The 26,353-nt window shown below is 42.4% G+C and overlaps 1 protein-coding gene across 1 annotated transcript in view; it reads right to left on the reverse strand.

Annotated features, from left to right (window-relative positions):
* Window positions 1–76: 76 nt before the first annotated feature.
* slc25a26 (solute carrier family 25 member 26) overlaps window positions 77–26,353 on the reverse strand; it is a 42,184-nt gene continuing 15,907 nt past the window's right edge. Inside the window, exons 6-10 of the mRNA XM_028406927.1 lie at window positions 15,500–15,544; window positions 11,683–11,752; window positions 8,541–8,605; window positions 6,157–6,230; window positions 77–477 (exon numbers count right to left, since the gene is read on the reverse strand). Of these exons, the coding sequence (XP_028262728.1) occupies window positions 381–477; window positions 6,157–6,230; window positions 8,541–8,605; window positions 11,683–11,752; window positions 15,500–15,544 (351 nt within the window). The 3' untranslated portion in view covers window positions 77–380. The remainder of the gene's footprint in view (window positions 478–6,156; window positions 6,231–8,540; window positions 8,606–11,682; window positions 11,753–15,499; window positions 15,545–26,353) is intronic.

A 26,353-nucleotide genomic window follows, 5' to 3' on the forward strand; every position in this document is an offset into this window, starting at 1 on the left:
AAAACATTAAAATGATCATTAAACCGTGTAGGACTGTGTAGGAACCCACAAAGAAAGCACCAAAGCTCACTCAAAGCATACAAAGAGACATTCTTTAATACCCACACATACATTAAAAGATGCTAGTCACTGTTGAACTACTGTGAAAGGGTGTAGCTTCAAATCCAATGATGTGGCTGTAAAAGTCAACCCACAGCTAATGAGCAGGGAGCATTTAGTCCTGCGCATGACTTCCTTCCCCAAACACTAGGCACACCTTGCTTCTCAGGGCCCGGCAGCCTGGAGGCGTAGACGGTCCCTCCATGGGACGACAGAGCAGCTTGCAGAGACACTTTGTCTACACCAGGTTGGATCTTAGGACACTCAGAGAGGACAGGCAGCTATAGCAAAGTGCTGCGGACCTTCTCATAGGCTCCCAGAAAGATGAATCCGCCCACGCTGATGAAGGTCATCCTAGGTATGCTGCCTGCAAACAGACTGCAGAGAGAAAAAGGAGCAATATGTGCTTTAAATTCATTTCAGGCAGCATGAAGTCAAAGTGATGCTGAACAAGCAGAAAACAACGATCAGGCGAAGGAGGCAGTTGATTTGCAGATTATTTAAAGGACCACTGTGTTAGATAAAGTGACACCTAGTGGTGAGCCTGAAAACATCAATGAACTGAATACCTTTCTAGGCATGGAGGAGACAAATCATGTTTTATAATTAGGCTGTAAAACTATGGCTTAGTGTGTCCATGTAGTATTAGTGTTGTCTTTTCTGGACTCCTGGTGGCAAAAGAGAGGAAGAGGACTATGCAGACACAACTCCTATTTAACAGATGATTACATGATAATGAAACATAATCATAAATTTACTCTCTGGCGACAGAACGATCTAAAACAGGTGAAAGAAAACAATGACTTAATGTATGCCAGCTCAGACTGTATCACGTGTTGCTCCACAGATCAACTATATCTGTAAGTGATTTATGGTGGAGACGCAGGGTCTTGTGTCCGGGTGCTGGTCCATGGGAGTGGGTCAAACATTAGGCCTTGTTTGTGGAGCCACTTTACAAAGACTGAGGTACAGTGATGGTTGCGGGGGTCAAAGGATGTGATGGGCCATGAGAGAGTAACCGTCACCCAAGTTCCAATCCACCCTCCCTCCCTGCTACACACAGCTGTTTTAGGGATTAGGCTTCAAGTCCCCCCTCTTCAGGTCCTTCCAGGAGCTCTCAACCCCCCACCCCCTCTCTTTCTCCCTCTCTGTGCATGACTGATGGCCAGATGACATCCACACATGTCCCTCTGCTGTCCATCCATCCAGCGTCGGCCCCCTCAGCTGGCTCAGTTGTTCGGGGATTTCTCCTCTGTCTCTTTTTCTTGCTGCGTCATCCACTTTGTCCCGTCTGTCTCCTTTTATTTTCACCAATTCTCTCTCTCCCTGTGTATTTGCCTACCAACACCTCCTGTCTGCCAATACGCCCCCACACTCACATGGTCTGGCCCGTTCCAGGGCAGATGTAATGGATGAAATGTATTGTGTGCTCATGGACATGTGCCCGTGTGTGTGTGTGAAAAGAAAGCACATAAAACTGTCTACGCTCACAAAATGTCTGTCTGAATTCATCATCTGCTCGGGTCTGCTGGTGTGTAAAAACTTGTGTTTCTGTCCTTTTTCATTTTTAGAAAATGTCTGAGATGTGGTTTTGGTTTCTATCAGCTTTAAAGATGCTTAATGAACACAAATACACAAAGCAAAACATTCCCTGGAAGAGTTCTGAAATCTTGACAAATTGGGCAGCTCAGAGTCAGACTGGGAAAAAAATGAGAACTGCATCTGTCTCATTGGTGGAGGCTGGTCTGCAGGTTCACCACTGCTATAGCTAAAATCTATAGGTAGGAAGGTGTCTCAAAAGCCGATCTGAGTCCTTGTGGGGGGGTTTGGACTGCTTTCATGTTAGCAGCATCACAGTCTGCCTAAACTCCACATACAGGCAAAGAGGTGGAGCTGAGGAGAGTGGGCAGTCCTGTCACTCAAAGCAGTTATGCCTACATTAATGCTAAAATGTTCGGTCCTAATATAATTGGAGTCTATAGGGTGTGACTCACTTTTGGAGCCAGCCCCTAGAGGCTGTGATTGGAACTGCAGTTTTGGACACTTCTCTATTAGACTGTTTCTCAGCCATGGAGTTTGTTGCTTTATAGTAAACTATGTTTTGGACTGAATATTTATCTCTTACCTGGATATTGTGGCATAGTTATGACGACAACAGCAGATGATTTGTGCAACAGTTCTCATGTATGGAGCGGAAATATCTGCTTAAATTATAGTGACTGACATTTATGGCTCCCATACGATGAACAGTATTTCAATCACAAATTCTTAACTTAACACATCAGTATTTGTATTAACTTATCAACCTGTTGATGTTCATTTTAGCACAAAGTCAGAGCAATCTTTGGCCAATCATCTGCTAACATCCCTACAGCTGATAATATAATAGTGAGGAACCAGCTCAATGCAAGTTAGCATTGTCTCTGTGAGCAGGTTTATGTCAGCATTTAGCTCAAGGCTTCATGGGTGTGGTCTCAAAGCCTGAAGGAGACCGACAGTTTGGACAAGACAATGATTGACATTAATGACACTTCCTTTTTAGTGCACTACATTGACCTACCATTTCTGCTGCAGTGCAGCTCTTTCACTTGAATTTTAAGAGGTAGGTCTCTCTCTCTCTCACACACACACACTTGTACATTTTCATTTTTTTTAACTGTAAAGCTATACAAGGTGCCAAGTATGTGAGTCATCTCAGAAACATCCCAACCATTCACACAGCTCCACGTTTCAGAATGCACCAACCCCGATCGGCTGTTCTCCAAAGATGGGTTAGCTGTCAATTGTTGGCTTTGCCAAGTGTGTGAAATACAAAGGAGGGTGTGAGTGTGTGAGACTTTCTGCTTGTGTGTTTATCTAAACATGAACTGGTGCAAATTCTCCAAATAAACATGGAGTTTGTTGCCCTGCCCTTTGACGTGCTGCTTCCATCTCAGCACAGATATCTATCACCGCCTGCTGAAACAGAAGCCTCTGGAGAAAGGCTCCCTTACTTACTTGTGTAAGTAATACTCGGTGAGTGTTACACAACAATATCAACGCACAATCCAAAGCCAACCACAGCACAGTAATAGAAGTAGCAAAGCTGATACACAAAAGATGGTCTACTGAACGTCACAGTTCTCCACACAATCCCCTCGATCTTCTGGGTCATGTGATGGTCTGATATCATGCAGTGTGAGGAAAGAACTAATTTTAAACTCGACGCTCATGTTTTGTCTCAGCTCTCTGGCGTTACATTTCCTGTCTGGGATCAGGCCCACCTGTGGACCCGGAGACGTCCCGCGGGTGCCCTGACTCACTCTGACATCACAGCCTGGCCAGCCACTGAGAGCTGTCATTCCCCTGATGTCGGCCAATCAGCTCTCCTGAGGAATCAGGCTAAATATAGTTTCAAAGCCCGACAGGAGAGTTAAGCTCAGAGTGAATGTCTTTGGCTGCAGTTTAGGAAAATATAGAAGAGAGGGGCTGGAATCTACAACTGAATCTGAGGTTATGAGAAATGTTATTTACATTTAGAACACAGACACTGAGTCCAACCTGTGGGCATCTAACCTGAGAGGGATCAATCTGTTCAATGTTTACACACAATTTCTGGCACAAAAGGTGGACAATAATAACAAAAGACAACCACAGAAACATTTCTCTGTATTTGGAAGAGGGATCTATTCTCAGTGGTAATCACTCAATTTAGTGATTTCATGGAAAGCTGCAGTAACAGTCTAAATTTCTGCCACGTCAACAAATATCAAAACCATCGAAGAACACAGTGTAGCTTTTCCTGTTTGTTTGTTTTTTCAACCTATTTTTGGATTTGTATTGATTTTTATTCCAGTCTCTGGACTGAGAGTCATATTTTAATTGTTTTTTGTGGCCGCCTGTATAAAATGTCTACAGTGTCTCCAATTGTTCATTCTTTCTTGAAGCAGGAGCATTAAATCTAGCTGACAAATGTTTAGTCTGAAATCTGTGTGACATGGCTTAAGACTATTAAGATTTTATTTTAACACTTAACATCTCTCAAGTCAAAACAGTGGACATGCTCAAAGGAGAAGTCTCAACCGAGATTCATTCCTGAGTAGTCAATAGTATTTATAAGAATGGAGACAGATTACTTTTTGCAACAACAGTATTGTTGCACTGAAGCAGACAGGGAAACTGGAGACTCCTTTCTGTAGTTGGATTGGTGGGAGGTGTTCAAACGCTTTATCTTGAATTCTCAGGCTGAAGAACAAAGACCTCTGATACCATTAAAATACATTTAAGGGACCACAAGCTTCCTAGTGCTCTGCTTCATTGTGTGTTTATGATTACCAACATGTTATTTGTTTGCTTTTCTTCCATTATGGTTAAATCAGGGAGCCTTGAGGTCATGTTGCCCATTAGTCTTTGTTTTGTCATGAGTCCTGGTGCAGTTTGGTTATTTTGCAGGTTGCTGGGGGATCTCAGTGTTAGCTGCAAGTCTTTCTGCTCACCCAGGGTCTCTGGGGCACTGCGCACACATGGAAGCACTTTAGAGCTTCACTACACTGCAATTGGGCCTATTACCATAATTACAGCTTTAAAGCTCCAGCAATTTGTATCAGGCATGCACCAGTGCAACCACCAGGCCTTTGGCCCTGCGGAACAACAGGCGCCCCCTTTTACTTTTTACACACACTCCTTTGTCTCTGTGTTTCATGTGCCTTGTTCTACTTTCTTTCTTCACCTTTGGTGGTTACATCATCATGAGTGAATAAAAGGAGCTGGGACTTAAGTGGAGCCGATGGTCCATTTTCTCTGAGCTCTGCATTATCATAGAGATACAGCTGAGCCTGGGATGATGGATGAGACAAAGAAGAAAAGAAAGAGAATGTGCTCCAGAGGTGAGGACTGGTTTACAGCTACCGTACATACAGATATTTGAAACAAACGGTGAGGCACTACCCTAATGGTAGCAATGGTTCAAAAATAATCTCTGTCTTTATTGCTTTGTGGGAACGGTCGGTTTGTCGATGGACACGAGATTGAAGTTAAAAAAACAGTGGCCAGGAAAGAATGTGGACATGTCGTCATTTTCTGCCCATCCAGACTAAAGCACAAGCATTTTCATGTCTTTGGCTCTTGGGGTCATATAACAATAGACTGGGCAGCAATGAGCACCCTGAGCTCCACTGAGAAATCCAACGTGCAAAAAACCGACGTTCCTGAAAAGGTAGGTAAAATTGATTTACAGCAAAAATAAATCATGTTTATGCCAGCTCGGGCTACTAGCCACCTTGCTTAAAAAGCCAGCCGCCTCAGCTCCACTCACAGTCTACCTCTTGACCCATAGTTGAGTTCCAAAGCTTGTGTGTCATTGTCCATCTTTATTAAGAATCCATAGCATAAAGGAATGAAAACAAAAAAATGATGGGGATGAATCTTTCTCTTGTGTATCACCACTTGCTCATTGCTGCAGCTGGCCCATAGTGATCATAAAGCTGAAATGTAATGTCTTTCTTTTTAGATTCGAGCATTACAACCTTTGCAAACCAACAAGAACATATTCGCAAGTGTGTATGTGTAGAGAAAGAGTGTGATGCTGATGTCCTACTAGCATTTGGCTCAGTCCCAAACCAAATCTGCTATGTGCATTAAACCGTGGTGCATCCTGACCTGGAATGATGGCAGCTTATTCAGAAGCTGGCCTATTATTCACTACGACTGAGGGCTTGTTTTAGCACTGGCAGCCCTCTGCGGCCCCATTAGACTTGGCCTTTTGTCCAGTGCGCATCATAAACACATCAAAACACTCAAATAAACCCTTCCACTCGGCCCCAGTAACACCTTAATCAATAGGCAGTACAGCAAGTCGGCAGGAAAAGCTTTTACACATCTCATTTTTCAGCCGGAGCTGTAAATTCATGTTCCCATGGGTGACCACTCCATCATCAAACTGGATTACGTGAGGGATCGGGCGGAGTTAAATCAAATCATGTAAAGTAAGAGGTTTTAAAATGGCCTGGGATAAAACTGTTTGTGTAAAGAGGCTGTTTGGTTTTAAACAATTGCCAAAATGAGGATACACACACTCACCCTGTAAGGCCTCCACTCCGCCACACATCATACAGCACCAGTGGGATGTTGCCACTAGCCGTGGTCGACCCAGCCTAGAGAGAGAGAGAGAGAGAGAGAGAGTAGAGGTGTGATGATGGATAGATTGTCCCCTTGGCTTCCTGCTCCTCGGACAGACACCCTGTTTTGTCTTCCCCTGCTTCCTTCAACCCCCCCCCCCTCCCTCTCATGGACAGCTGTGTCTGTGCAGGTGTCACTTCCAACACCCGCCCAGACACTTGCTCAGAAACATACCCGAGCCATTTGCCCACCCAAAACCCACACTCAACAAGTTCTCCCTCTACACCCCATCAGTCCGGTGGTTTTATTTACACATTAGGGATTAGCTGGCCAGAGAGTTTTTAATCCATCACTGTGAAGTGAGAGGGCTATGAGAGGGCCAGTCTGGGTTAAGTGAGGGTGGGTGGTGGCAGTCCTGAGGAGAGAACGAAGGAAAAATGCAATAGAAAAAGAAGGAAGTGTGAAAGAGCATGCACGCCAGCCTATGCTACAGCTCACTGAACATGTAGAAATACTTTGTAGCATCCACTGGAATTTTATGACTCCCATGATGTGGAGCAGCGAGAGGACGGGTCACGTTTTTTTCCTTCATGTGAACAGGAAAAAACACCCCTATTCTTTATGTTTCTCTTGGAGTCAGGTGGGTGAGAAATGACTCTCCCCTCTCCTCGTTTGACAAGTTTTCTTTTCCTTACCGCGGTGGAATGGTGGAGCAGGGTGTCCAAAACACACACGTAGACACACATACAGCCCCTGTTTGACTACTGCTAACAGAAAAATATCTTCATGCAGCCCACTCGATGAGTTTTCTGATTTATGTTGGCTTGTTTGGTTATCTTCTTTTAAATTTTAAAAGCTTAACTGTTGACATTTAATTTGTTCCAGTAGCGAGTGGTGAACAAGACATTGACGGCTGTGCTGTGACGCATGGGCAGAGCTTGTACAGTAGCAGCGTAGGAGGTATACAGCAGCACTGTGGTGTGCCAGGCTTGCTGCCACCGCTGCAGGATGGCAGTGCGACAGAGGGGCGCTTTTTTTGTTTTTTTCTTTTAAACACATCCAGCTGCGCCTGGACGTCCGCTTGCCTACTGCACAACACCACTCTTTCAGTCTGTGTGCTGTGGGAAGGAAATTGATGTGACAAGTTCCAACACCCAACTTTCCTTCCCCTTCATCCGATCCAAACCGTCCATACCCATCAACAGCAGCTCTGCTCTCTGTCTGTCTCTCTTTAACTCTCGTGTCTGGACTTGCCATCTCCGGCTGAAGTAGGGGTTTGTAAGACTGAGGCAAAATTTAGTTTCACATGAATTTAAAACAAAAGCCTTTTTTACCTTACCTAGGCACTGATGGTCAATGTTTTACTTGTATATGTGTAGAGACATCACAACATATTATTAATATTAGAGAGATATATGATGAGCAAATTGGTTGAAATTTAAATTGATTTAATTTGTTTAAAATAAAACACCTCTGAACATATAGTGAGTGAAACTTTGCCTTGTTCTGAGTTCACCTGTGCTGCCTTACGGGAATCCAAAACTTGGCCTTATAAAGTTATAACTGAACCTCAGTGCAGGCCAAGTCCTTTGCTGGTGGTTAAATTACAGCAGCTGCATTACAGATAGTGTTTACAGGAAGCTTTTGTACCGTGCTGTTCCACCTACGGCCAACGGCTTCTCGCAAGAGATCAAGACTGCTCCAGTGTTTTGTTAATTCCCGTATCTCATTAGTTAGGTTGGGGGTGGGAATGGAACACTGTGTCTTCTCCAAGGACAGACTGTGTGTATGTGTGTGTCTGTGGGGGGGCCGATTGGGGTAACTCTGAACTCACTACCCTTCACACACACACACACACACATACAGGGTGCAGTGAGGGAAGCCAGACATACAGTTAGAGCATGCCAAAAGAGAAAAAGGTGGTGTAGATAGGGAGGAAGAGGAGGAATACCGCTAACACAGAGGAGAGAGGGGGGCTGTTTGAGAAGACAGAGAGTTAACAGCAGGGACACTGGCCTTCTGCTTCACCTCTTAGTGACAAGCAGCCTTGAGATGGAAATTCCTCTGAAGCAGCAACAAGTCCTCCCTCTAACACTAACCATGCACACAAACATGTCTCCCTGACGCGGCCCATATTCCAGACCAGGTAATAGATGTGTGCGTGTGTCACTACTGTCCCAGCTCTACCCCGGCCAGCTCGCTCCTGCATGCAGACGCTGTTGAACTTTGCTCGGGCTGCGGGCCCGCTCAGCTCTCTGCCTGCGAGGCATCACCTGACAGCAGTGTTTAAAAGTTGCTGCCAGAGGAGGTGGTGCACTGTGTGGCTGTTTTAAGAGTGCGTATACCTTTGCAAGCATGATCCTGGTCTTCGCCACGTCAAGAGGAGTGGTAACAAATGCTGCTACAGCACCTACAAAAGACAAGTACACACATTCAGCGAAGTGCAACATTAAAGGACCCTCTCTCTGCTCTAAGAGCAGCTTTCAAATATTCAAAATATACCAATAAAAAGTCCATTCAATTAACCACTTTAACAGTACAATGTTAATTTGGCAGTAAATATGTGTCTCTGCTCTATTAAGTTCATAAAAATGATATTATTCTCCATCACAGGCCTTCCCCCCATTATTAGAGCTCAAAAAACAGACACTTGCCTTCCTCTGAGCAACACATACACACACAGCGTAGACATGCACACCTGCATGCACAAGCAAGTAAAAGACACATTTGGATACACACACACTCATATTGCTCAATCTTTTTTTCCAAATAATCAATTGCCTCAATAAACTGGATACTCTGACAAACTGACACACTATGTACTACATCCATATTTATTTTTATGTATTATGCAAATGTAGTCCTATGAACGTATTAAACCCAAACTTCCCTTACATATTCTGCTCAGCTGTAAGTTGGACAGTGACACAATCCAGATCAGTCCCCACTGAGCTACAGTGTGTGCATCAGTGAGAAACTGTATGTGTAATTCTGCCACAAACATAGCAACTGTTCTCAGCAAACACATCCATATGGGCTACAGAGGAGCAATGCGACTGTAAGTGAGCTGAGGACACAGGAAGCATCGGGATCTGGGTGATGGAACACACCGTTTTATTGAAGTAGTTACACTGGCTGATTATAAGACAGGTCTACATTAATCTTTTACATTTTCTCTAGTAAACATATATCCCCTCTTTCTGTTGCATAGTATTGAATAGCAGTAAAAGGAAGCATATTTCTAATAATTCTTACACATATAGTCTATAACTAGAGGATCTAAATTCGTCTGTAATGGGATGAAGGTTAGATGCATGTCAGTCAGTGATGCAATCTAGTCTTGAGCCAGTTAGGTTTCCCGAGGAGGTTCACATGGGGTCAGGTCCGCCATAAGTCAGTGTTGAGCACTAGTGGAGATATTTGGGATGATTAAAAGCGCCTGTGTGAGCATTTCCAGTGTCAAGCAGATTATGTATGAGTGAAAGAGAGAGTGTGAAGCGCTATGTAAGGGGAAGTGACTGAAACTTGAGGATCCCTCTTGGACAGCATTTTGGTCATGGAGGGATGTGAACTTGACTCCTACCAAGGACCCACGGCCCCCTGTACCTCCAGCCGGCCTCATCTCACCATCACACTCTCACCCCTCCTCCTCCTCCTCCTCCTCTTGTCTCATATTGCTCAATCTTTTTCCAAATAATCAATTGCCTCAATAAACTGGATACTCTGACAAACTGACACACTCTATGTACTACATCCATATTTATTTTTATGTATTATGCAAATGTAATCGTTGCTAGCTCTACAGAAGGTTTAACTAAAGGTTTTAGGACTTTCTTTCTCCTCATCTATTTAATCTCCCTTTTCTACATATTAACCAGTTCTGCCTCCTTTGTCTCATGTTTTCCCACTGAGGACAGACTCCAGGTGGAGTGGCACAGAGCCACGTCTCAGCTCCTCGGGGTGCTGTGTCCCTTTTTCTCTCCTTCACTTCCATCCCAGTCTTAATATCTCCCCCAGATCAGCTAACCTCAATCTTCCCGTCCTGTCTGGCAATTGTAACCAGTTGTTGCATTGTTAAGAGTTATGGACTAAAATATGTATTTTTTGATTACAGTTTTGTTTTTTCATTACACAAAGGGTGAGGACGGAGTGGAAAGACAGATGATTTGACACATTTTTTCCCCAGAGATATGATACTGGAGGTACTTTCTATACTGCTTTATGCTCCTGGGTCTGTTATTCTTCATTTAGGATACAGCGTGTTTTGACAATGGACCACAGAGTTGTTTCTTGTTTGCAGCTGTGTGTCTGTATCAGTATCAGACCTTTTCACGTCTTCTTCTTTATGCCGGAAAATGTATTGTTCCTGAAGCATCACAAAACACTGATCCATTCACAAGTTCACATGATAAAACAACTTATGTAATACGGCCTTAAATGATATGATAAACAAGCAAAAAAGAAGTGATGACTGTACAGCCAGACCAGGTGTTTTTACTTACACTAGCTGAGTAGACTAAAGCTCGAGTCCTGCTGGGAATCATGTGATGATTCAATAGGAACAGAGCTGTTTGAGATGATCCAGGCTGTGACTGCACAAAAGATGCCAGCTAGATATCTGACTTGAACTGAGCTCTGACATCATGTAAATATGGCCACTTCCTAGCTCTGGTGAAGGGTGATGGCAGTTAAGATGAAGATGAAGCACTGTAAACAAATCTGCCTGTATATGCTGTTAGTTCAAAGAATACTGACAGTGTGAACCACTGTTGTTCATTACATTAATTACATTAATATGTAAGCTCAACAAATGATAAAAAAAAATCTTAAAATGTGCTGATGACTGATAGCCGCTTTCACTAAAGCTTGTAGCCTGTATTTAGTAAGTATCTCAAGAGGTTCATAGTTTAATTGTCTCCAGTTGTTTCCTTTTCCTTATTCATCTAGTTTTCAGTCCACTCCCTTCCTCTCTCTAAAACCACTTCAGGCTCCAGTGCTCAGGAGGTCGCACAGCTGCAGGGGCCCATACCCAGAAACTGGCCCCTCTCATCTCTCCTGTTTTTTCCCCTGGTTATCCCGATACTCATCCGGGCGAAGCCAGAACCATAAAGTCTGCTACGATATGATGTTCGCCAGCTGAAGAGACAGAGAACTGTGATAATGAGACTTTTCTGTAGAGAAAACAATGCTGGATCACTGCATGGAGGATCGCCGCTTTAATACCGTTCCCAAACTGCCGCTCATTTTCTCCTTTAGTCACCCTGTACTCTGCAGATCTGGTGTGCAGGTGCAGATTTGCATAAAGAGCTCACCTTTATGGAATCTTACAAGAATGTGGTTTTGGGGGAACTTGTTCTGCCCTCCTGGCCATCTATTCACCTATCCACCATCTATACATCCATCCGTCCATCCTCCTCACCCCCCACACCCTCTTTTTCGTTTTTTCTTCTCCGCCTCTTTCCCAAAGTAGCATATAATCCCCTGCACCTGCAACAGCTCCGCACACTGCAGCCTGCCAAGAGTAGAGCGTGTGACCTTGCCTCTGTGACCACAGCGTCTGGGAGAAAAGGAGAAATGTCGAGAGAGAAAGAGAGGATGTCGATAGAGGAGAAGGATGATGAAAGAGCAAGAAAAATTGAGAAAGAGAGAGGGACAAAGAGAGAGAGAGAGAGAGAGAGAGAGAGATGTTGTAGTTAGTGTAGATATCAGCCACATTGGAAACATATTGTGAACCCTGGTGTCGTCTGGGGTCCACAGCCCACGGCTGGGAAATGGGCTGTCCGGCTATTTTTGTGTTGCCTTTTCTCCCCAGTGATGTCATGCTACTTGTTTCCCAAGAACTGGGACGGGGCAAGAGTGAAGCCAGAAAACATGGAGTAGTGTTCCCACTCCTATCATACTAACTATTGAGACACCTAGATGTTAGATATTCACATTGGTGTTCTTATCAGCATATTTTATATGGTGTATTTGACGCACTGCTGCATTGGAACATACAGCTGCTGTTTCCATTTAAAATTATAATCTTATCTTGTAACACATCTTTTATACACACTTTTTTCCTCCTAATTTTTGCACCAAAATTTTAGATTTATGCAGAAAACAAACAGTCGGGGGTTAATCAGTATGTGAAAAACAAAACCTTTAGGGTTACAGCCTCGTACCCTTGGCTGCTGTGCTCTGAGTATGCAAAGCCCAAACATACAATACAATAGAATACAGGTCAAACACTGGATATTGTCCAACTTATTTTGAGTAACACATACACACATTTGTGGAATGACATATCATTATGCCTACAGTCATCACATTCTATATAACACATTTAATATAATACAATAGGCAAAAATGGAAACGTTGCACATAAAACATGCCAAATTTACTGCTTCCATCCCGCCCTCCATTGGGCAGTGGGGATGTATGTTTCTAAGCAGCAACTTCTTGGCAGAACTGGTCCACTGAATATGTTTTAATGAAAAATATTACAATAATGAAAGAAAATCTGAATATTACAGATGCTGGCCAAAGAGATGACACTAAGGACGAGCGATGCATGACCTATTTATCACTTCTGTGCATTTCACACAGCTCTTCGATTCTATGTTTTAGATCATAAACATCAGACTGTATCAAATCATTTTTTTTTGTAAACAGCTGATCCAAATATTCAGGATTCGTATTATCAGGAGACCTAAAATAGAATCGCTACCTATCTAATAATTATTGCGTACTTCATGCTGACCAGAAAATACATACTGGTCAAACAACACTTTAACAGAAAACAAAGCACAGAGACAGTATGTCTTGTACTATCAGTACACGTACTGTGTCTAAAAAACCCCTCACATCACAGGACTGCTTGCCCAAACACAACTGGCTACTGAGTGAAACCACCTGATGTTTTTGTTTTGAGATTGAACTCAGGATGAGAAGGGAGTCTGTCTCTTTTTCTCCCCCTGCTAGTTTCGGCAAAAAAAAGAAAGAAGAAGAGACTGGCTATGCAAGATTAGCCTCTGTATAAAACGCATGTGGACAGCTGGGCTGCCTCGGGCGCTGCAAGGTATGATTACTTCTCAGGGAGAGCAATTGAGCAACAGCATGGAGCGATTACCAATATTTTCTTTGTCCATTTCACCCCTCTTTCCAGTTTAATCTGTTGCATATTATCTCATTTTCTTCTCACATCTGGACATCACAAAAAACATGTGTGTGTGTGTGTGGATGCGCATGTAAACACAAACGAGTAAATACCAAAAAGGAGACAGAATAAGAAGAAGTCATGGAAGACTGTGTGTATGAGCTCAGGATGTGTCATGTGTATTCCATTAGAGGACAGATTAAAAAGGAGATGTTGTTTTCCACATCAAAGGCCTCACGCTGGGGGATTCCTCTGTTTCTTTCCCTCTCGGAGTCCCTCCCTCCCTTCCTCTCCGTTTCATGAATAAATAATAAGGAGTAAACCTGGGAAAACAAACTTTCTGACCTGTGAACCCTTGTGTCAGTGTTGGACTTTGCACCTGGATGACTTCCCACAGGAAAGAGCCGGTGGGTCTGCGTGCATGTGTCACATATGTGTGTTTGTATCTGCAGACTTAGGAATAAATGGACCTCACTGGTTTAATTAAACTAGGATTCACAATTCTCGAAATTTTTTGTGGCTCTCTGTTGGTGTTTAATCATAACCTAAAAATGCTACACCCTCCTGTTTTGTTAATGTTATTTTTGAGGTCAGGACAGTAGTAAACTGTAAGCTGTATTTTCTACAATTGCTGTTGGGAAAACAACTGAGTCTAAACCACAATATTGTGAAATTAATGTGTGACACAGCTGTGTGAATAATTCACACGCATGCTGGTGTGAAAAGGCTTTAAACAGTGACCAATGTATAAAGTTCCCTCGTAATTTATGAAATTCCCCTTGACTTCTTATGCGCAATATCCAAGAAATTCCAGGACCGGCTGAACTGAATGCACTCTAGAAAATGATTCAGCTGCTCACTCCTCTTCGAACAAGCCTACCATCATGAGTCGGTTCTTCTCTCCCTCAGTTACTCTTTCTGACAGCTGTGCTGGCTCGGTGTAAAATAAAAAGAAAAAGGCCATAACGCAGCACATTACTATCCCACAAAGCAGATGGGAGATCATGCCACACACATGCACTCCCTTAAGTTCCTTCACTCAGGCATTTTTTCAAGCAAAATCACATTATTTTTGTTAAGAAAGCCTTTAAATGTCTTGGTGGTCGCTCTGAAAGAAGAGCCGTGAAACCCTGTTTGTTTGCAAAGAGATTTTCCTTCTGCTTCTTTGGCTGCTCTGCTATTGTAACTGAAGAATTGCCTCATTGGTTATTCAGAGCACTATGTTAATAAGGAGAATAACTGGACTGTACATCTTGGAGGGGAGGGGAGGGGAGGGGAGGGGAGGGGAGGGGAGGAGAGGAGAGGAGAGGAGAGGAGAGGAGAGGAGAGGAGAGGAGAGGAGAGGAGAGGAGAGGAGAGGAGAGGAGAGGAGAGGAGAGGAGAGGAGAGGAGAGGAGAGGAGAGGAGAGGAGAGGAGAGGAGAGGAGAGGAGAGGAGAGGAGAGGAGAGGAGAGGAGAGGAGAGGAGAGGAGAGGAGAGGAGAGGATTCCAGCGGTTCAGCTCTACGCCAACGGACATGTCCAGATGGCCTGGAGAGAGAAGGCCTTTGACTGCGGGACAAAGAGACACTTGTGAACGACAAAATCTAACTCACACAAAAAACACACACACACGAATGCACACACAGCTGTGCGCCGTATTGTTCAGCTTAGCTCGGCCGTTATAGCTCCCAACATTGATGGAATGTTTGACTGTCCGCCTCTCGCGCCATTGAGACATGATGTCACTCCAACAAAACGCCGTCTTTTAAAAAAGAAATGGCTTTTTATGTGCTTAGGGCCACACAATGAAAAGAGAGAGAGGGGAAGAGGGAGAGGGAGAGAGAGGAAAAGTGAGAAAAAGAGAGATACAGAGGACAAAATATGCTCATGATAAATTGAGTGCTGGTTTGATGGTGGTCGTGACAACCTATTAAATCGGGGCGTAAAGTCCCATTTTCGCCTGCCGCAATGATACAGGGGAATGCAGAGGGTGAGCTTGCTGTAAATGTGTCAGGGTGTAAGCACAGTATTATAACTTTAGTACAGATTTATCACCGGGAATAATCACAGTAAATGGTGGCACTGAGAGGTGGTGGAGAGTGGAGGGGTAAAATACATGAACAATAAAAACAAAGAGGTAATGAACTAAGACAGTTAAACAAAACATGAACGGACAGATACATACCTTTAAATATTCCCAAAGTGGAAACTGCACCAGAGAAAATGGGATCTGGAAAACAAGCAAAGAGAGTTTTAATCATCTGGATAATGTCAGTTTTTGGATTTTTTTGGAGGTTCACATTTCATCTTTAACCTCTAATCTTTTGACTTGTCATTCCTGCCACCTTTATCTATTTCTGTTCACTCATTTGACCGCTCCCTTGTTCCTTCTCACTGCTGATGATTAATGAATGAGACAGGCTGGGGTCTGGCAGTCCTGAATGGATGGATGGATGGATGGATGGAGCAAACTTGGAAAGAGAAAAAAAGGGTGGAAGGAGGGTCTTACAGAGTGTGTGTGTGTGTGTGTGTGTGTGTGCGCTGCCACTGGAAACACTAAATCAGCTCAGGCAGGAGGTTACAGCGGGAGGAAATCGATGGCAGTGCCAAGGCGAGGGGCAAACGACACACACTCAGACCACACACATGGATCCACACACACACACAGCGGCGCACAGGCACATGCACAGGAATGGGCATACTTTATATATAAACAAACACACAGAGAAAAGCACACTAAATTCACACTAGACATGTATATTCTGTTCAACACACCACAGGGACTGTCATCTTGCACTGCAGGAATAGCCAAGTAGATCAGGAAGGAAGAGAAGCAACAAAAACTAAACCAAAGAGAAAAATAAATAAGGTGACACTGAGATGTGTCATCAGTCTTTGATCACTGCAACAAGAGGATCATTCATCCATCTGTGCCGCCTCCTCCAGCATGTTTCATCAGACTAACATTTGCACACTGGTAAAAACTGGAAGGATCCAACTCTGAGTCAGCCAAGGCACAAAGTGTTTACGCCACCTAATGAGCTTATTAAGCACTTAGTCCAAATAAACTGACCTCATATAAACACTCAATCCAAAGTAGATTAACTCAAAGGGTATCTGGCCTAAAACATACAATAAGAAACTTTATAAGATCTTCATAATGACTTGGAGTATTATAAAAGCCCATTCAAAAACAAGTTAAACTTTCAAATGAAGCAAACTCGACTAAGCACAACAAGTGCTGACCAGTTGTAGTTCTTAAAAAGTGCATATAACAAATAAAAGGCATACATTCTATTACAGCACACCTTATATACTGTTAAATCTGCAGCTTACATTAGAGCGCATAAATCTACAAATGCTGCATACAACAGTGGACGTAATATTGAAGAAGCAGGACTGGTGCGTGGCGAGTCAGAAATGTTCACCCATCTGGTCCTTCCGGGCAGACAGAAGCAAATTCTCTCAGTCCTCTGAGATTATCTAAAAACTTTATTTGACGTACTGCACGTCTGGTATCTAGCCCCCTGAAAGCGGAGCGTTATAAAAGTGCACCTGTCTTTTATTACCACCCTGATGAGCTCTGCTTTTCCAGGCCAAGAGGAGAGAAAGACACAGAGACAGGAGGGAGAAAGAGAATTGATTTTAGTCACCATACTGGATAATAGTACCCCTTCAAAAATATGACCTTAACATATGTAGGTTTATCAAAGTTGTTTGGCTCAGACGACATCTAATGCAAGCAGCTGAAAAAAATAACAAAAATAATAGTTCTAGTCCTTCTTTTCATAGAAAATGTTTTAAACAACTGCAATGAGTGTCTAGGGAGGAAAGAGAAAGACAGATGGGTTCAGCAGAGAATCTGGAAAGAATGATCCAGCAGTGATTTATGACTTGGTTTGACACCCCTGGCACACTGAGCATGGAGTGAACGTGTGTGAGTGTGTGTGTTGAGCGGCAGAGATGAAACATCTGAAAAAAACCACATGAGGTCTGATTAAAATTGATAAGCCATTTATAGTTACGGCAGGTCCGAGGGCAAACACATACACATTCTGGAGACATGTATGAACCTGACTTGTTCTGACATATAGCAGAATCCAGCTGTGTGTGTGTGTTTGTATGAGTTATGAAATCAAATACACGGGGAGGGGGATATGTGAGCTGATCACTATGGTGTTACTTTTTTTCCAGTATTAAAATGCTTTCTAGACATCTTGCATCAACAAACCCAACGCTACTAATATAATGCTTTAACCTGATGTTGGTGTAGTGACTGCAGGAGATGAGGAGTAATAAATCTGTCATCTGGATGAGAAATGGAGATTGGTGGAGAAAAAAAGTGGTAAATCCAAGGAAAGAGTCTGAACAAACTGTCTTCCCTTTGAGTTTTTTACTCTTCGAAGTCCACTCATTTTGGTTGAGTAATGTATGCAATGTTCTCCTCAATGTCAGTATGACAGTGTCACTGTTTAAAAACATAAGCAAAACTCCACAAAACAGCCTAGGGGAGATTCTTTATTTTTGCATGTTGGTGGTAACCATGGAGACAGACGTGTGCATCACCTGATTGGCACCAGAATGACACAGTGTTGCTCATATCCTTCCTTTCACTGTGATACTAAGTGAAAAAGATATTTAGAACTCTCTGTATGGTCATTTGGTCAGGTGACCAGATCTTATCAGTAACCTGTTTCTATGGGTTTGTAAAGATGTAGACGTCAGTGACTACATGGTTACACTGATGCAGCTTATCAATGCAGAATATAAGAAAAAGCATTTAAAAATCCCTTTTAAACTGCCCCAGATGTTTGGACTGAGACACAATTCTGGTTGAGGTCATAATCTAAATGACTAGTTTGGTCAAACATGCATAAAAGCGACCCATGGTTTAAGTATAACTTTTTCTATACTAAAGTGTTCATCAAACTGCAGTCTAAATCAAGAAAACTATCATAATCAATCATGATAACTAACGTTTTCAGAGAGTTGGTGGTCACTGTGCTGCTGCAGGGCATTATGAATGGCTACCTTGTTGTAAATGGTTGCAGGTGCTGAACCTGAAGTCAAGAAGGACACTTTATATAACCATCTGCCAGTGGGCAAACAGTTTTGGTATCCTCGAGTTACAGATGGGTCTGCCACAAGTGTTGAGGGCAGATTTAGACATCAACTATGTCATGCTAGACTAGCACACAGCCATGCAAACAGCCAGGGCCATCCTACGCTAAGCTAACATAACGGCAGCCAGGCAGCTAAACTCCACACTGCTCCATGGTGCTAGCAGCTTACGCTGCCTCATTCCTCATATAATGCATCAGCTACCATGGACTATTCAGCTCACTGAGGCCAAGCCAAACTCACTGTTTGTGTGTGTGTCAATGGTGTTCTAAGACAAGATCATTACGTTAACCCTTATAAAGAGACAGGCCAATCACAAATCAAAGAAAATAAGTCAGCAACATCAAACCTTGGACAATTAAAACGCTCATTTGCTTGGTGAATACAAAAGAAGATTTTTTTTCCTCTTGATTCATTGGATTATTTTACAGCCTTAATGTGTAGTTGTTACTTAAAGGATCAGTTAGCAGGACAAAACGCTTCCCTGGAGGCAGAGCAGCAGTCATGTTTATGTCCATTGAAAATGACTGAGGTTTTCCTCTGCCTGCCAAAATTTTACTAGCTCACTCAACTCCAGCTTGAGCCAATCAGTCCACTCCATGAGCAACAACCGAATCATAATGATAACCAGGGAGATGAACACACCCAGTGCATTTAACATGTTGTTGAGGTCTGCAAACATGACTTGCAAACAGACATACAAATCTTGACAACAATCACACACAACAATACATGGGGTCCCCCTTGACTTTCCCTCAACTAGAGAACTAACCGACTAAATTAAAATAGACTGCTGTTAATTTCACTTTACTTCACTGTAATGTTTCACCAAACCTAAAAATAATTCTTTCTTCACACTGTTGTCTGCTTGTCTGTTTTTGTTCATATTGTCTGCTTTTAATTTCTGTCCCTTTGTTACACCTGGCTGTCTCGATATAACTTGAACAATCCCTTCTTCTGCTATGTCTTGCTGTCTTCCTGCTCTCCAAAGTAAATAGTTGGGATTACAATCAGTTTAAGAGAGCAGCATCTGCTCCAAAAACATCTGTGTCATCTAACCGTCCTCTTGGGACACGATACCACTGCTGGGAAACACGCACACACCCTCGCACAAACATGCTAAGCTGCATGTGTATGCCTTGCATTCTTGTATGAAGAAGTTGGCATGCTGAATTTGCGTTCATGTGTGCGTGTGTATGAAGAGCAGCACTGTATATTTTCTGGCTGAAGTGCTTTGCGTATGATCAAAAGTGACAGTGCCACTTGCTGTGACTGTCAGGTACAATATTAAACAAATATGGAGATTGTGTCCGCTGTGTCATTCTGCTGACAGTGCTCCTGTTGTTTTTTTATTTTTTGCGTGTGTGTGCGTGTGTGTGTGTGTGTATGTGTCCTCGCCAACTGTATTAGTGCTAACTTTATTAGTATTCAGAGAGCCTCCAGGCTGTCACAGGTCCTTAGGCGCTCAGCGGAGGGCAGGAAAAACACATGTCAAAATATATTCACATTGAGCCTGATTGCAGGCAGGCCAGTGGGCTGCAATTTGACAAATGACTTTTAATAGGTCATATTGCAGCCTCTGCATACTGATGAGAATTTAGAAGGAGAGAAATGGTAAGGGAGATGGATACTAGGAGACAAACAGACAGATGTATAGATGGCCAAACCAACAGATGAGGGACATTACTCATCTTCTCTATTTGAATTCTTTCCAAAATGTACCTCACCTCTCAAATTTAAATGCTTTCCTACTTAAAAAAAGCACTGAGCTATGCTACAAAAGTAAAAAATGTAAAAAAAAAAAAAAAAAAAAAGATTTGATATTTAGCAGAATACACTACCAGAGATGACATATTCATCCTCAAACTTATTATTAACAGCACTGAAATTTGTCATACAGGGACACAAGTCCAGAAAAAAGTATCACCGTATTAAACATAACTCTACATTCTGACTGCAGTCATCATAACTCTTTATTGAAATGGCAAACCAACAACAACTTCGTCATTGTTGACCCTGATACTAGTGTATGTGTGACACATTGTGCAAGAAATAAATGAAAAGTTTTCTCTAAGGAGCATGACTGTGTCCACTGCAGTGTCGATCTATTAAAAAGTTGGGACATTTCACTCAAAAACACAAACAACTAGCAGCTGGTTGTGTTGGGAAGCATCACTCTAATGTGTCAATCTATCCAGCACTGACATATTTTAGTCCAGAACAAAGTGGTGGGTGCATTAAAAGGCCAATGCTGCCGTCCACTTGAGGATAACTGGACTGAAATTGGAAGACATGACAACATTTACCATCAACATGAACAATTAACTGAATGCAAATTAAAACTCTGATTTGGATTTTGGCAATTAGCAAATTGCAAAGGCTGTAATTACCCAGCATACATTAGTGGTTATACACTTGCCCAGGGCTAGTAAACTCTGTGGTCAGGTGTAAAGGCTGAGGTTACTACACTGTACACAGCCGCTAATTAAAACAAGCTACTCCTGTGTAGACTATATTATTTATTTATCTGCAACAAAGAAGGGTTGCACTCAAGTTCTGATGATGATGATGGTAAAATATTAAATATTCACCTGCTGAAGCAGAAGCAATAACTGCTATAATAACATAACATAATCGATAGGCACATGTCAATGGTCCTAGGTGAATATTGACTATTGCAAATAAAAATGCATTTTTATTACATACAGCTTGATTTGAACATCTGCGATCCTATGTCATCAAACTGATAACTGATAACTCCACAGAGACAAGTGTGTTGGTGCCTCCACATTACGGTACTCCACATTTGGAAACTACTGAACTGCTAAGACTTGCATAACTCTGTATTGATTGGCCTGATGACATTATTTACTATCGTTAAAATGACATTACAGACACCCACACAGATTTTACTGTTATATTATAAAAATGATGATGCAAATATACCCACTACTTACATTTTAACTCAGTCAAGATACTGTGGTGCAACCCTGAACCTCACAACTTTCTGCTTCGTTCTTGCCACCAGATGTGGAGCAAATGAGCAAAAGAGATGATTCATGAGCCAGAGACGTCTACTGGATCCTCTCTTAGTACTCGATACTGAACAACCACTCAAATTCCATTTGGCAAAACCTCCTAAACCTGTGGATTTGGAATATACCAAATGTACCATTTAAATGAGACCATGTGTACTGCCTAAAATTTAATTTATACTCAAAATAATATCAACAATGGCTCCTTTTAAAATGATTAAGTATTCAATTTAAGAATTGTGAGCAACTAAAGAGTATAGAGAAGAGAAAAGGAGGAGAGGAGAAAAGAGGCTAAAAGAAAGCAGATGGGAGTCACATGGTGAAGCAATCAGCAGCAGCCTTATTCAGTGAAGAATCACTGTGGGCTATGTGAACACACACACACACAGTCTAGGCAGGCAGAGCAAAGCCCACAGTCTAAGTCCACATTTATTACCTGTTAATGCAACAGGACTGCAAGCTGGATTCTCTTTCCAAATCCATACACACACACACAAACATTCAGACACACCCACATTCCATCTGCTGTGTGTTACAAAAATATGACGAGGAACTGACTGTGGTGACACGCTGATAACAAACAGGCAGAGATCAGATTTTAATATGTTGAAAGTTGATAAAGTCATTAATCATGTCAGAGAGGTAGGTGGTGTTGGACTCTTCTGTATGTTACGGTGCCAAGGGTTCAACCACACGTGTTAAAAAAAAGTCGCTGAGCAGGAAGAAGCTGTCAGGCACTCTAGAGGAATATATAAAGACAAACTATGCATGCAAGGGCACATGAAAATAAAAAAATAAAAAAATAAAAAAAAAACTGTGAGAACATACCAAAGAGCACAATCCAAATGAACAAAACAACAAATACACACAGGCATGTTGCTGGTTAGTGGGATTCTAATGAAGTATGACTGATATGTGACATGGATGCATGTTGCAACGCCCTGAGCTCTGAGTAAACAGTGAGTGGTGGGGGCAGCAATTACTTCCCTAAAACTAAGCTGAACTGTTGCTGAGTACTAGCTGGGGCATGATTAATGTTTATAGTATGATTTCTTCAAATACAGATTAAGACACGATATGGTAAATCTGTGCAAAAACAGATATATAAAATAATCAGATTTTATATTAATACGTTCTTAATTTACTATATTCCTGTTCAGTAATAAACTGCACACGCATTGTTCTCTATATGTTACATTTTAGTTCAGAAAAATTATAGCAAGGTTTATCTTATTTCCAACATTATTGCTGTAGTTTTCCTATTAGCTATTATGGGCTCTATGTCACATTAAAAAACACAAGACCCAGTCTTGTGAGCACATAACTCTGAATTAATGCCACACATAATTACCACAGTGATGACACACACCTTACACCCGGCAGTGACACAGCAAAAGCCCTGACTAAACATGGGCGCATAGAGGGAATTTGTGTGTGTACAGTCCAGTAGGTGAGCCAGTGGGACTCTGTGTGTGTGTGTGTGTGTGTGTGTGTGTGTGTGTGCAGGGAGACCTAAGTACACCTTAGGGACAGAGGAGTTCAGGTCCTTTTAAATAAATAAACAAACACATAAAAAAGTCAATCGATAGAAGGAGCCTGATCCGGCACTCTGGGCCTGTGTTTGGCCCCTCACTTCATCAGTGAGGCAAAGCAGGGAAATAATGTGTGTGTGTGTGTGAGAGAGACACAGGTTGGATTACTTCTCTCTTGGTGGTTGTATATGTCTGGTTAGTGGAAGCTAAGGCCTATACTCCTGATTACAGAAAACAGACATCCATATGCTTTTTCAGTTGACGTGCATGGACACACACACGCACACACACACACACCTACACACACACCTACACACCTGTCTCAAAACTCCCCTGAGGCACACTTCACACAAATCATATGCCTATCCAACCTAAACCTATAACACGTACAAAGCATAACTCCCCTTTTGCTCAGTGCAGTTCCCCAAGACCTACATTTGTCACAGATTAGGGAGGCCGCACAGTTGTGCTAGTCCTGCAGCAACAGCACGTGTCCCTTTAAGGCCTCTACTGTGTAACTATTAGGAGTGTTCAGCCTTAAGCGACTAGCAATCACTCATCCCAATATTTCCAGCTTCTCTGCGCTGTAAAAACTAGTGTGAGTGTGACTGCACTTGCTAAAGAATTCCACCTGACAGTTTTGAATGCCATGGGCAGTTCGGAGTGTGTATGTCTGTTTAAACAAGCCAAACAAGGGAGAGGTTTGAGCACCGGCACCATCTCCCACAAGCCAATCAAATCACAGCTGGCTACGGTTCCCATAAACCTCCACAGCCCGCCAAACATCGGCACCGGGCAGTAATATTCCTGACAAATTAAGACTTGTTCTAAGGTGAACATAGCGAGGGGGACAAAGAGGAGGGAGGGAGAGAGAGAGACAGAGAGAGAGAGTGTTCTGGCGACGATTCAAGAGAGTAATTCCATCGACATGAGAGAAATGCTTCCCAGAAACTCTGAATAATATTTATGTTGTGCTAGAGATTTTTTCTTTCTCCCACCTGTGAGCAACTTGCCGTTTCAAATGTGTGGATGTGTGATACAGCAGAACAGGCAGGAAGACAAAAGGGAAAAAAACACATTTTCTGAATGCCTGATGCTATTTTTTTATTTTATTTTATTTTTCTATATTAGTAGAAAGAATGGTCTACTTTACTAGCAACACACAAGACACTCACAAGAAGCATCAAAGACAGACGTTATAGGTGTGTGTGTATCAGCTAGCATTATAAATCCTCACAGTTGATTTTTAAACATGAGCACAATTGCTGTGTTTAATACATTATGTACTCATCGAGCCAATGAAATAATTATCCTTTCACTATGACAGTTTGGTCTGTCATAGCCATTGATGATTGATGAGATCAATGGCAGAGTGCATACTAGCCAGAGAATGGTGATGTGGTGTGATACAGGATGCCCTGAAGGTCAACCAATTAGCTGCTGACAGGAAGAGAGATGTATGGCTGCCTGAGGATCTGTCTTAAGCTTCAAGTGAGATGTGGGAAAATGGACTCAGAGAAAACATTGTGGAGCTGAGGGCAGAGGTGCAAAGGAGGAGGAGGACAGAGTGGTGGTTCTGCAGAATGAACCCACCTAGAATTAACACACAGCTAGATGGGTCTGCATACTTCACAGTCTCTTACCAGTAAATGGTAAATTTTCTAGTATACGTTGCATTAAGGTTAAAATAGTCTTAACTGATTAAAATTAAAACCACACACACACACCACAAGACAGGTGTACCAAGTCCAAGAGGCCAAACAGGCATACAATTCACATACACTGAATGTAAGTGCAAATTTGTGGTTGCACATTTGCTAACCAAATCATGACATGGCCATATGTCACTTCCCACACTGTGCCTTTCCCACAGAACAGGGAGGTGCAAGACAGGTGCAACAGTACCATCCTTAAACAGGCTGTGAGACGGAGGCTTATGAAACACATACAAACACACACAAAAAGCATAATGTTTGCCCTTTTAGGTTTAATTACCAGGCTGATATTCTACAGTTTGAACCCATAAAGAACATTTACGAGTCACTTTTAATCACATGACAGTGACATTCCACAGAAAGAGAAGCAAAAGGGTCCACAAAAAGGCTGCTAGCTTTTAATACCTCCAGCATGGCACCTACCATTCCACACACATTACATGGCAGAGGTGCAGACACACAAACACTGTGCTCTCTGAAAGCATTGCCCACATCAATAAAACGCAGACCAGAGTCATTCCAGCTAACCAGTCACTGACTGAAGGCCAACTGAAATGTTTTTCTTCTTTTTTCCTCACTAACATACACATGCAAGCATATCTTATCAGCTGGGAATCAGATAAGTACAGCAGCAGCACAGCTGGAAATAACAGAATCTCCATAGTGAAAAAAAGTGTGTACTGGCAGTGACGCAGCAACTCTGAAAACACACACATCTGCGCACACACACAGATGAGCCAGTTAAACAAGACCATGTATGGCCCTGATCAATCTGTTAAAGGCCTTGATGAAAGGCAGCGTGCATTACACTGAGCTATCATTAGTGATAAATAAAAGTTCTATCGCTCTATGAATAAGACATCTACACTGTTGATACATTATCCCTCTTCTCAGTGAAGCACTAATTCTTGTAAATGACCTTATTATGAAGTTCTGCTTGATTCTAACACCATCTTTTGTTTTCCTTTTTTATGTGACTGGTCTGATGTATTTTTAGATGATACAATGGATGAGATTCTGTTGTCTTTGAAAGGTTCGCCCTGTTTATGGTACATCAGACCGAAGTCATTGGGAACAGTCACATCACATTTGAACCTCAGTAACCCATCCAAAAGTAATTAGCTGCAAAATGAAAACTGTTAATCTCAAGTTGAGGCTTGATGGAAAGCCTGGGAAACATTAAGTACATAAGCCTTATCCTCTCAGATTGATTATTTTGGGCATATCAATAACACACTTGGCTCACATAAAAACCAGGCCCTGCTTCCCATGAAGGTAGATGAGTGCTGAAATATGAATTGGTTTGAACTCCTAACCTCTGCTGGGGTTGAGTGAGGTAAAAGCTTACGGTGCAGGTGACACTTACATTTTTTTTTCCCAGTGGACATTAAGCAGTGATATCACAGGGTGACCCTTGACATTCAGGTGGTTTGTTCCAGATGCTTTTGGGTTGTAAGCACTGCTGCTAGTTAGATGATGGTTGCGGCAGGGGAAGCAGGGGCAGGCATATGGCTGGCTGGGTCAGAAGGAGGAGCAGGTGCTGCTTCTGGAGATTCTCATGTGACTTTTCAGAGGGCACTTACGCAACACAAAATGTGAAGATTGTAACCTGCCTTTAAAAAATGTAATTCAATGT

This window comes from Parambassis ranga, chromosome 5 (assembly GCF_900634625.1).
Source record: "Parambassis ranga chromosome 5, fParRan2.1, whole genome shotgun sequence".
Lineage (NCBI taxonomy): Eukaryota > Metazoa > Chordata > Actinopteri > Ambassidae > Parambassis > Parambassis ranga.